Here is a 13,007-nt window from a genome sequence, read left to right as displayed (position 1 = left end):
CCTGAAAAGGAATTTAAGAGAACAATCTCATGATTTCAGTGTCAAAAAGCATCAAAAAGAATAAAATACTCAGGAATAAACTTAACCAAAGAGGCAAAAAGACTTGTATACTGAAAATTATAATACAGTTAATGAAGGGAATTAAGACACAGATGGAAAGAGATTTGTGTTCATTGGTTGGAAGAATTAATATGTTAAAATGTCTATTCTACCCAAGTGATTTACAAATACAATGCAATCCCTCTGAAAATCCCAATGGCATTTTTTACAGAAGTAGGAAATTCATATGGAACTACAAAAGACATTAATAGCCAAAGTAATTTTTTTTTTTTTTTGAGGTGGAGTCTTGCTCTGTTGCCTAGGCTGGAGTGCAATGGTGCGATCTTGGTTCACTGTAACCTCTGCCTCCTAGGTTCTAGCTTTTCTCCTGTCTCAGTCTCCTGAGTAGCTGGGATTAAAGGTGTGCACCGCCACACCCAGATAATTTTTGTATTTTTAGTATTAATAGGTTTCACCACGTTGGCCAGGTTGGTCTTGAACTCCTGACCTCAGGTGATCCACCTGCCTCAGCCTCCCAAAGTGCTGGGATTACAGGTGTGAGCCACCATGCCCAGCCCCAAAGTAATCTTGAGCAAGAAAAATAAAGCTGGATGCATCACACTTCCTGATTTCAAAGTACATGACAAAGTTACAGAATTAAAAACAATATGGCACTGATATAAAAACAGACATGTGGACTAATAGAAGAGAACAGAGAGCCCAGAAATGACACATTTATGGTTAGCTGACCCTCAACAAAGATGCTAAGGACACCTAGTGGGGAGTAGATAGTCTTATCAATAAATGCTGCTGAGAAAATTGGATATCCACATGCAAATGAATGAAATTAGACCCTGATCTCGCACCATAAAGAAAAATCAATTCAAACGGATTAAAGACTTACACATAAGACCTGAAACTGTAAAACTCAGAAGAAACAAGGAAAAAGCTTCTTGACGTTGGTCTGGGCAGTGATTTTTTTGGATGTGACACCAAAAGCACAGGCAACAAAAACAAAATGGACAAGTGGGAGTGCATCAAACTAAAAAGCTCTGCCCAGCAAAAAACAGTCAACAAAATGAAAAAGCAGCATACTGAATGGGAAAACATATTTGCAAACCATGTATCTGATAAGGAGTTAATATCCAAAGTATATAAGGCATGCAGTAGCAAAAAACAACCCAATTAAAAGATGGGCTAGGGGCCTAAATAGACATTTCTCCTAAGAAGACATACAAATGGCCAACCGGTATATGATAAGGTACCCAGCATCAGTAATCATCAGGTAAATGCCAGTCGCTCCCCAATGAGATAGCACCCCACACTGGTTAGAATGGCTATTATCAAAATACAAAAGATAGTAAATGTTGGCAAGGATGTGGAGAAAAGGAACTTGTCCGCTATTGGTGGGAAGGTAAATTGGTACAGCCATTATGGAAAACAGTATGGAAGTTTCTCCTCAAAAAATTAAAAATAAAGCTACTGCATGATCCAGCAATCCCACTTCCAGATATATATCCAAAAGAAAATCGCTATCCTGATGAGTTATCTGTACTTCCATGTTCATTGCAGCATTATTCACAGTAGCAAAGTTATGGAAACAAGTTATATGTCTATTGATGAATGGATAAAGAAAATGTGGGGGGTATGTGTGTGTATATGAATACTACTCAGTCTTAGAAAATGGAAATCCTGCCTTTTGCAACAACATGCATGAACCTGGAGGACATTTTGCTAAGTGAAATAAGCAAGACACAGACAAATGCTACATTATCTCACTTATATGTGGAATGTAAAATAGTCGAGCTCATAGAAGCACAGAGTAGACTGGTGGTTGTCAGGGGCTGGGAAGTGGGAGAAATGGGAGATGTTGGTCATTGGTACAAAGTGTCAGTTATGCAGGATAGATAAATTCTGAAGACCCAATGTACAGCATGACTATATTGTATGTTACAAATTTGCTAAGAAGGTAGACCACATGTGTGCTCACCACCTCCCCTCCAAAAAAAAAAAAAAAGGTAACTGAGAGGTGCTGGATATGCTAAAAGAAAAACAAAATGATGTATATATTTCAGTGTTAATAAATATTTATTAAAACAGCCACACTAATTTGTGTATTGTCTATGGCTGCTTTCACATTGCAACGGCAGAGCTGAGGAGTTGCAACTGAGGCTGTATATGTATACATAGTGTTTGACTCTTTACAAAAAAAGTTTACTGACTCCTGGTATAGGTGATACTTATATCATTTTCTGCTTTGGAAGGACAGTGTGATGGAAAATTTTCAAACTTTTTTTGAGTCTACCTTTTGATGTTTTTTGTCAATTTTTTAAAAATTCTGTAAAAATTCTGCTTGTCATCTTTTTAGCAACTGATCCTGCCCCAGTCTAGTGCTCACTAAAAGTCACCTAAAATTTCACGTCACTTCTAAGTTTACTTCACTATTTTGTTCTCAAATACCTTCAAACACATTTTAAAAACAAACAAAAAACTTACCTAGCTTTTCCAATCGTTCTTCGTTGGAGGTTTGGTCCAAATTGCATAATCCACTATTAATGAAAGCAGAGTCCATTTCCAAAAATTTAGTCAACTATTCTCTCCATAGTATGAATTACTTTTGCATTTAAAGTTAAAATGTTACTTATCCTGAAGGGTCAGATTAGCTGTGTTTATTATTTTTAAAACATGGCCAAATAGTCTTGTGTTGACAGCCACTTGTCCCAGAAAAATTCAGCAAATCTGAAACATTTGTTATTTTTTAAAGGAGAATATTTAACTCATTAAATTTGACAGCTCTTAAGGACTTTGCCAAGATAGCCAGAATAATAGTGCATGGAATATCTTCATGGTTAATATCATTTTGCTATAAATCATTGATAGTAAAGATTCTCCTGTTTAAACTAATATAAGCTGCAAATTCACATTCATGGGCACACACAAACTGCAATTGTTACAATCTGTAAAAGCAAATGAACAAATGGGAAACAAACGGTCAAACTCTGATGTAAAGAACTTCCACCTTTCCATTCTACCACTGTGCATTTTGACAGATCTAGTGAGGGTGCCATTGTCAAACTATTCGTTAAATGTCTTTGAAGCTCGTTTCCTTCCTTCCTCTGATAAATTGTAAATTGAAGTTCTAAAACATAAGTTCTTAAATCTCAGGGCACAATCTCAAGCACCCTATATAAGCTTCCAGTCCATTCTTAATCCCTTACAGGGATTATTCTATACAAAGGCATACTCTTTTAAAAATAAAATGATCATGTCTTCCTTAAAAAAACTGTAAGGCTTCATATTGCATTTAGAATAAAACCCGCAATTCTTATTCTGATATTTTATTTGATTGATACATATAATCAGAATGTCAGCTCCTTAAGAGCAGGGACTTTGTGCTTTCCCAGTATGTAATCAGCATCTGGAGCAGTACCTCACAAGGAGATGACATGAGTAAATGTCTCATGAATAAACATTATATGAATAAAAAGGAATTAAATACCTAGAGTTTCATATTTGTGGTACTAGAAGATTAAAACTCTATTAAAGGGTAAACTGATTTGCCTTTTTAGGTTGCTCTGCACAAAATTGTCACATAATATAATTTTGTGAATGTTTTTATTGAAAGCTCTAAGTCTTCTTAGCTGTCATTACTGTAAACTGCAACATTGGCGTGTTAATGTTTTTACTTGTCCCTCCTGTATGTCTTTGCCATGACTAATAAGAACATATATAGTGACCACATTATAAAAAGCTGACTTCAAAGGAGTTGGCTTTGGCATGTTGGTCATTGTTTGCCTTCATCACATTCACAGTCCTTACACAAGCATTTATCAGGATGATTGATCTCAACTCGGCTGCCTCAGTGGTAATAGGTCGTAAAAGAAGGCACCTATTCCTAATGTCTCATAGTTTGTCTCTCTGTTGTCAACTGCTGCTTCCATAGTTGACATTGAATACTTATTGTCAGGCTAACTTGTGGTAGTATATCTTTGCTTCAAATGTAAACACTTGGCAAGAGCTTTTTGAAAACAAATGCTACTTTGTTTCTAAAATTTGAGATGTTAACTTTTTCAGGAAGCTCATAAAATGGTGAGAGAAGCAAATATCAAGCAGGCAACAGCAGAAAAACAGCTAAAAGAAGCACAAGGAAAAGTGAGTTTTTGCAGCTCTTAATAGTATAAAATAAATTAGTGATAACTGTTTTAAAGATACCTTAACATTGTTGGATTTTGTTCTGATTGTAAAGTAGCGCTTGTTTTCAATTTGGAAACTACAGAAAAATAGAAGAAAATAGCTACTATGTAGATATAATTAATAGTAAACATTTGGTGTCCATTTATATGAGAACCAAATGATTTAAAGCCTTGTAAATCACATGAATTATCCAAAGGATTATAGAATCACATTTTAATGTTAATACTTAGTTTTTAAATTCACTGAGAAAAGCCACCTGAATGTTACTAGATTTTACTGTTTTAGGAGTGAACTTCTACAACTAATCATAAGCTATTATATTTTGAAGATTTTGAAAATTCACATAAATGTTAGATATTTTGGTAATTTTCACAGTTTCATTTGACATTGTTAATAATAGATGAATCCAAACCATATGGAAATATCAAAAAACTTGATTTTAGTTTCTTTTTATTACTCCACAGGAAATACAAATTAAACTTACTTTTCATCTTTGAAAGTGTTTTGACCAGATTGCTAATATTTAGCTGCATCTGTCATGAAACATATTTAATGTATGTGACTATGTTGATTTGTTTCCAAGATTGATGTACTTCAAGCTGAAGTAGCTGCATTGAAGACACTTGTATTGTCCAGTTCTCCAACATCACCTACGCAGGAGCCTTTGCCAGGTGGAAAGACACCTTTTAAAAAGGGGCATACAAGAAATAAAAGCACAAGCAGTGCTATGAGTGGCAGTCATCAGGACCTCAGTGTGATACAGCCAATTGTAAAAGACTGCAAAGAGGTAACTCGTCAAGGACTGTCCCCTCTGACTCTGTTGATACTTGTTAATTCTCATCATTGAGGTGTCAGTTACCATTTTTGCCAGCAAAATTTTTAGTACAAAATATGCAGTATTAAGATGGGGGAGGCTTTATCTAGAGCTAGCTGCTTTCAGGGATTCTTCAGTTCCATTTTCTACCTGGCTGACCTTGGAGTACCTGCTGGAAACTTGGTAAGTTTCTTAATCTCAGTATTTCATTAAGGGAGGAAACTCTCATGTGTTGTCTAGAGGAGAGTGGGTGGCTTTAATGATCTGGCTAGTCAAAATTTATTGCTAGAGTGTGCTTACAAAGTATGGATATAAGAAATATGTGAAAATAAGATGATTTTCTTAAAGATCAATACATTGCTTTTATTTAAATTCAGAGAGAAAGAATTTTATGTCAGTGAGGGAGTCCTAGATTTAATTTAGATAATTAAGCAACAAAAAATAGAAATAATGGTAGCCTTACAATGACATAAAGCTGGAATACATTTTGCTAAGTGAGATTTCAAGTTCTAGTAGAACAATTTTGATCCCAAATTAGGTTTCACAGTTCAGCCAGTCTGTTATTCAGACACTTACAACTATGTAAGGCTACCATTATCATGTATCCATAACAATTAAAAATTAAAAAATGAAATAACGGGCTGGGCATGGTGGCTCATGCCTGTAATCTCAGCACTTTGGGAGGCCGAGGCCGGAGGATCACCTGAGGTTGGGAGTTCGAGATCAACCTGACCAACATGGAGAAACCCCGTCTGTACTAAAAATACAAAATTAGCTGGGCATGGTGGCTCATGCCTATAATCCCAGCTACTCGGGAGGCTGAGGCAGGAGAATCCCTTGAACCTGGGAGGCGGAGGTTGTGGTGAGCTGAGATTGCGCCATCACACTCCAGCCTGGGCAACAAGAGCGAAACTCTGTCTCAAAATAATAATAATAATAATAGTCTTATTTTAAAAGATATGTTATAAAGATAACTGAAATAATATATAAATATTTTGAGCTCTTTAGAGTAAAAATTTTTAATCATCGTATACTGTGAGAATGCATTTCTAAGAGGATTGATCAATAATTTATGAAGCTTTCCCATTTCTTCTTAGAAGCCATCTTTTACATTGTTAAATTCACGTCCATCATTAATCTTGAAGAAATGTGTGTGCTTGTTAAATTTTTGTATGGAAGCCAGGAGTTTATTAAATGGAATAATCAGTGTTGTTAACCTGTTTTAATTGAATTGCATTTTGACGAATTATCAATAAAAAAGATGCTGGTAAGAGAGAAGTTCAATACTTGGTTAAATCTGAATGTAACCAAATCCAAAATTCACATTGGTTTCTGTTAAAGATTTAAGAAACTTCTTTATCCTAACTTTAATTCTAATTCTTTGGAATTTAAATAGCAATTTTAATTGCCTGGTACAACTTGTATTTTTGGTGTTTCTTACTCAGTATGTGTAAGTAATTATGTAGCTTTCCCACCTATTTACACTAACAAAATTATAAGTGTCTTCTCATGGAACATGGTAAAGGTTCATTTTCAGTTTTTGAAATCCCTTAAAATGTGCGTAGGCAGCATATAACTTCAAAATAATAACCTTTGCTCTTCAGGTACGTGTTATATTCTGATGTTTCATGAAAAACTTGTCAAAAAGTCTTACTAGGCAAAGGAATTACATAAATTTGACCTGTGTAAGTCTTAGAAAAATATGTAACAATCTGGAAGAAAATGAAGCATGTCCGTGTTTTTGTAGAAAATATGATGGGGCACTCAGTTATGACATTAGCAACATGTCTTCTGCAAACATTTAAAATACACATGCATGCATGCAGACATACATTCCCAGTGCAAGGCTTTGGGATCAAGCCAGTTAGATTTGAATTCGGACTTTACTGCTTTCTTGCTATGCAATCTCGGGCAAGTTACAAATGGTGATCATAATATCTGTCTTGCACAGTTGTGAGGATTAAATGTTTGTAAAGTGCTTACGGTGGTTCCTGGCAGAGTCAGCTCTTAATAAATGGTTTAAATTACAGCCTTTAAACTAGAATCTTTCCTTAGAATACCACTTACCTGCTTTGGGGTTTATGTCCTTTTTCTTTTTTTCTTTTCTTTTTTTTTTTTTTTTGATAAATTTGCATCTTTCTTAAGAAAGAGTAACAGACTTAGGTCATTAGTGTGTGCTCATATAAATCAATATATGTTGGGAACAAATACATTTGAGAAGTTAATATTAAACAGAAGTTAATATTAAAAGTTGAATTGGAGATGTGACATCTCTTATCAGAGCCAGGAGGTAAGTGAATTAGGAACAAAGATAAAAGAGTCTTATTTAGAAGATAAATGGAATTGAGGAAGTGTCCTTTTTCTCAGTAACTTTACAAAGAAAATGCATTTGAAAATGTAAGTATTGCTTATATGCTAATATTATTTATCCTGTTGCTTTTGCTTTGATTCAAGGAATTTATGAATTGGGCTGAAAAAAGATTCACATGGAGATTGCCCTTATACACCTTAAAAGGAAGTCTGTAGGAAGCCTTGGCTACACTCAGCTCTATGTTACATTTTTGTAGACTACTTGCACATCCGATTGAGCTATCCTAGAGGCAGCCTGTAGCTGTAGTCAGTGCATCATTTACGGTATATCCAGTGCTTCTGGACAAGAGCAGCTTAGAGCTGTAGGATGGGGGAGACTGCTCTAGTTTGGGTGGCTGATGTCAGATGCTATTGAGCTGGACTGAGGGAATCTGAGAATCTGTGGGGAAGAATACTTGGGGGAAATTTATTAGGGAGGTGAGAAAGAGAGGGACAGCTGGAGGAGTGAATAGGAAGGCAGGTGCCAGCAATGGATTATTATTGATGCCTAAGATGGGAGTTACTGGATGCCAAAAATATGTCAAAAATGTCTAAATAAATGTTGTATTTTAAGGTAATTTAGAAGGCTTTACATGTTCTTTTTTTAAATCCTGTTGCTTATGCAATAACATTTTGACAATTCTTTTTGGAATGCCTTCAAGTTATAGTAGAACAATTAGTGTCATTTTTGATCCCAAACTAGGTTTCACAGTTCAGCCAGTCTCAGTTTATTCAGACACTGTAATTAATTAGGTTCCAAATTACCTTTTTATTGTTTTCAGAAAAGACTTGTCATCATTTATTATATTCTGAATAGTGTGCCACCTGTGTCTTAAGAGGAACTCCAGCATTTTTGGTGGGGATGGGAGAAGGAGCTCAGGGTGAGGATAATAGTAGCGTTATTGAACATGGTAGTGGATGATGCTTGGAAAAAGGCTAATTGGTTATTTGAGAGTCATTTTTTAAAAAGGAAAACTGCTACCAGGTATTATGTAACTAATCAATAGTGGCTCAGTTTATTATTTTAAATGAAGAGCATTTTTTTCAGTGATGTTTAAATTAGTTTTGGTTTTGTAAAGTGGTTTTTATGTTTATACTTTTTAAAACATGTTTTTGTGTTTTCCTTTGGTTTGTCTGTTAGGCTGACTTATCCTTGTATAATGAGTTCCGATTGTGGAAGGATGAGCCCACAATGGACAGGACATGTCCTTTCTTAGACAAAATCTACCAGGAAGATATCTTTCCATGTTTAACATTCTCAAAAAGCGAGGTAATTTTTTTTTATTTTAGTAGGAATTCGTTATAGTTGTTTCTGTACTTATTTTAAACTAACTCATATTACATATTTTAATATCTCTTACATAAATAAGTTATTATAAAATGTCATGTTTTACTATTTTTGCCATTCCATACTAGAATCATGATAATTTCTTGGCATTCAGTTACTGAACATCTTTTCTTATATGAGCAGAGGATCATTCACACTCAAATGTGTACTGTATTGGTGCCAGGTATTAAATAGGTATGGGGGATAGGACTTATTTCTTGATTTGCAGTCCAAGGTTCAGTGTAATTTGGGAAGTTCTCTACACACTCTGTTAAAGGCATTTGTTGTGTCTATCTGTACATGATTTAAAAATCTTATTTTTTTATCTTTAAAACAGGAAAAGTAATGCCTTCTTTGCCTGTGCCACAGGATTGTTAAAAGGATAAAATGAAGTGGATTAAGTAGATGCAAAAACCTTAGAAAAATAAGGCAGTATAAAAATTTAAAGCTATAATTTTAATTTGTTCTTACATGTGAAAGGTTTGTCTACAAATATCCTGTCAATTAAAGTATAAGAAATTTAATCCTAAGAGTTTTATGTTAAGTCTTTCAAGCATTTAATTATAACGTTACTTATCAGGAGAAGTTAAGGTGAACATTTTTCACACTTTTGATATGAATATGTCTTGTTCATTGTGGCTCTGTATCTGGTTTCAGGTAGGCCATTCAGTATTAGTAACTTTGCCAGACTAAAGAGGTTTTCCTGTTTCATCAGTTGCTACCATCTTCATCTGGGCATTTAATATTTGATAATTCAGCTAATTCTTTTGTAGACTCACTCTTGTGCACATAAATACAAATTCAGAAAATATGCAGCTAATTAATATATATTGCTGTGGTATAAATGACCAATGTTTAAAAATATTGTATACATTTAGCAGAATAAAGCTTTAGGATATTCATTTTGAAGTGGCATTAACTGTGGATATTAATCGTGGGTAAGGAGTGAACAGATAGTGGAATTAATGCCTTTAATCCTCATCCAGATAATGAGGAAAGTTATTTTACCATAAGTAAATTGCCATTCATAACAGTGTTTGGATTATAAAATAAATCAAACCAAAATTATCTGATTTCTTCCTTTTTCATTTGCTAAAGCCAAGCTAGTGGAACTTGGGAGAAGAATAATTTATAAAATTAGTTTACTGTAGAATACAATTTTGATATTTTTCTGCCAGTATAGCGTCTAGTACTTTTTCTTTTTTTTTAAGTTGGCTTCAGCTGTTCTGGAGGCTGTGGAAAACAATACTCTAAGCATTGAACCAGTGGGATTACAACCTATCCGGTTTGTGAAAGCTTCTGCAGTTGAATGCGGAGGACCAAAGTAGGTTTTTACGTGCATAAATTGTGAAAGTGACTGAGTTTTTGAAATGTTATGGGTTGCAGTTATTTAGTTTTTCTGGTTTTAAATGTAGTTATATTTCCCTCAGATTTCTCTTAAGCATCTGTGTAGCCCAAAGACAAATTCCTGAGACAGTGTGGAATATAGTATTTCAGATTTAGCATTAAAGGAGAGCCCTTTTAATTATAGGTTGGTGCAAAAGTAATCGTGCTTGTTGCCATTGAAAGTAATGGCAACAAGCACGATTGCTTTTGCACCAACCCAATACAATAATATACATATATGATAGAGATCCAGGTAAACTAGAAATAGAAACCTGAGTTTTGTTTTTGTTTTTAACCTCATATTGTGACCTATTAGTGGATTGTGAGATCAGTTTAGTGGGTCATAAGCAGAATTTTTACACGTATATGTATAGCCATGTGTCCTGGGTTTCTGTATAAAATACTTCTCTCTGAGGGTGACCATCAAAAATAGTTTGGGAAGCTACTGAGTTAGACTGAGTCTTACTGATCATGAAAACTGTGTACCAAAAAGACTTGATGAGATCTCTCCTTTCATATTGTGTTTATAAAGGATTCTCACTTTAATAAATAATCAGGTTTGTCTTTCATATGTGAGTCTTACTTGAGAATTAGAAATCTTCAGAGATAAGACTCCCACATTTCATAGCAGGGCAGACTTGTTTTCCATCCAGTCCTATGAGGAGGAATGACTGAAACCAACAGTGCTTAAAACATCTGGCAAAGGTGAAAGGTTTTGCCTAAAACCATGGCATAAATTGTGTCTTGGCTTCTGTTTAAAAAATGACTTGGAAAGCTTTTGAGAAAGATGCTTATTAAGTGCTTAGAGCCAGATCAATATAGGGGACTGGAAAGCCTGAGAGAGCTCATAGAAAGCATAACTGACTGCTGTCAGGATTGTTTTGAAGCCAGAAGAGGAAAAGACTGGTTGAGATGAACTAATAGGTCTGTGTTAAAGCTGTTGTAGGAATTGTGTGCTTCTTTCTATTCCTTGTTACGCACGTTACAGTCTCAGCAAGATTACAGAATGTTATTATTAAGGTGACCATTTGTTGGAGGGTTCCTAGTCATATGTTTGCTCTGTGAGCCACACCTGTAGCACATTGGCCTCTGAATTTTAGGGAAAGAATTTACATTCTTAAATTCTACAAATACCCAAGTATTTTTATTCTGATCCTTCTACCCCAAATATGGAGAGTTAAATTTAATCATAGCAGTTTTCTTATTTTTAAGGTCTGTGTCATGCCTCATTTTAAATACAGCATATAACTGTTTTCATTATAGAATTTAAAAATTGTGCTTGCATTATATATCACATATATGTGCAGATATCATCAAATGATAACAAATGGAGATACCAAATTAAAGTGGATTTATAGTATCTTTAGTAAAATAATTATAGTTTAGATTTAGAGAACAGTTTACAAAGTTTAAGGATATTGTGCTTGTGGGAATGGGGCCAGAAGCCAAGGTGATGCATATCATATGGCAAAAGCTAAAGGAAGATATTATCTTCCTTTATGAAATGTGAAGTGTGGCTCTGGCCGTGGCTCTTGTGAGCTAGAGTGTGAAGATAATGACTAAGTGAGTGGCACAGCACTGTAGGAATTTTGAGGAAGACAAGATCATTCAAACTATGATTAAGTACTCTTCCTGAAGGGAGGGAGATTTGGTTTAGGTTTTTTTTTAATTTTTTTTATTATTATTATACTTTAAGTTTTAGGGTACATGTGCACAACGTGCAGGTTTGTTACATATGTATACATGTGCCATGTTGGTGTGCTGCACCCATTAACTCGTCATTTAGCATTAGGTATATCTCCTAATGCTATCCCTCCCCACTCCCCCTACCCCACAACAGTCCCCGGTGTGTGACGTTCCCCTTCCTGTGTCCATGTGTTCTCATTGTTCAGTTCCCACCTATGAGTGAGAATATGCGGTGTTTGGTTTTTTGTCCTTGCGATAGTTTGCTGAGAATGATGGTTTCCAGCTTCATCCATGTCCCTACAAAGGACATGAACTCATCATTTTTTATGGCTGCATAGTATTCCATGGTGTATATGTGACACATTTTCTTAATCCAGTCTATCATTGTTGGACATTTAGGTTGGTTCCAAGTCTTTGCTATTATGAATAGTGCTGCAATAAACATATGTGTGCACATGTCTTTATAGCAGCATGATTTATAATCCTTTGGGTATATACCCAGTAATGGGATGGCTGGGTCAAATGGTATTTCTAGTACTAGATCCCTGAGGAATCGCCACACCGACTTTCACAATGGTTGAACTAGTTTACAGTCACACCAACAGTGTAAAAGTGTTCCTATTTCTCTACATCCTCTCCAGCACCTGTTGTTTCCTGACTTTCTAATGATTGCCATTCTAACTGGTGTGAGATGGTATCTCATTGTGGTTTTGATTTGCATTTCTCTGATAGCCAGTGATGATGAGCATTTTTTCATGTGATTTTTGGCTGCATAAATGTCTTCTTTTAAGAAGTGTCTGTTCATATCCTTTGCCCACTTTTTGATGGGGTTGTTTGTTTTTTTCTTGTAAATTTGTTTGAGTTCTTTGTAGATTCTGGATATTAGCCCTTTGTCAGATGAATAGGTTGCAAAAATTTTCTCCCATTTTGTAGGTTGCCTGTTCACTCTGATGGTGGTTTCTTTTGCTGTGCAGAAGCTTTTTAGTTTAATTAGATCCCATTTGTTAATTTTGGCTTTTGTTGCCATTGCTTTTGGTGTTTTAGACATGAAGTCCTTGCCCATGCCTATGTCCTGAATGGTATTGCCTAGGTTTTCTTCTAGGGTTTTTATGGTTTTAGGTCTAACATGTAAGTCTTTAATCCATTTTGAATTAATTTTTGTATAAGGTGTAAGGAAGGGATCCAGTTTCAGCTTTCTGCATATGGCTAGCC

General features: G+C 35.1%; 1 protein-coding gene across 5 annotated transcripts in view; it reads left to right on the top strand.

The window, feature by feature from the left end:
* Positions 1–13,007, top strand: part of RAB3IP (RAB3A interacting protein) — a 66,675-nt gene that overhangs the window by 43,798 nt on the left and 9,870 nt on the right. For all 5 annotated transcript variants that reach the window (XM_030819998.1, XM_030819995.1, XM_030820000.1 and 2 more), the window contains exons 5-8: positions 4,114–4,191; positions 4,817–5,020; positions 8,538–8,666; positions 9,935–10,047. In XM_030819998.1, coding sequence (XP_030675858.1) covers positions 4,114–4,191; positions 4,817–5,020; positions 8,538–8,666; positions 9,935–10,047 — 524 coding nt within the window. The remainder of the gene's footprint in view (positions 1–4,113; positions 4,192–4,816; positions 5,021–8,537; positions 8,667–9,934; positions 10,048–13,007) is intronic.

Source organism: Nomascus leucogenys, chromosome 10 (assembly GCF_006542625.1).
Source record: "Nomascus leucogenys isolate Asia chromosome 10, Asia_NLE_v1, whole genome shotgun sequence".
NCBI lineage: Eukaryota > Metazoa > Chordata > Mammalia > Primates > Hylobatidae > Nomascus > Nomascus leucogenys.
This window is presented reverse-complemented; position numbering and strand designations above follow the sequence as displayed.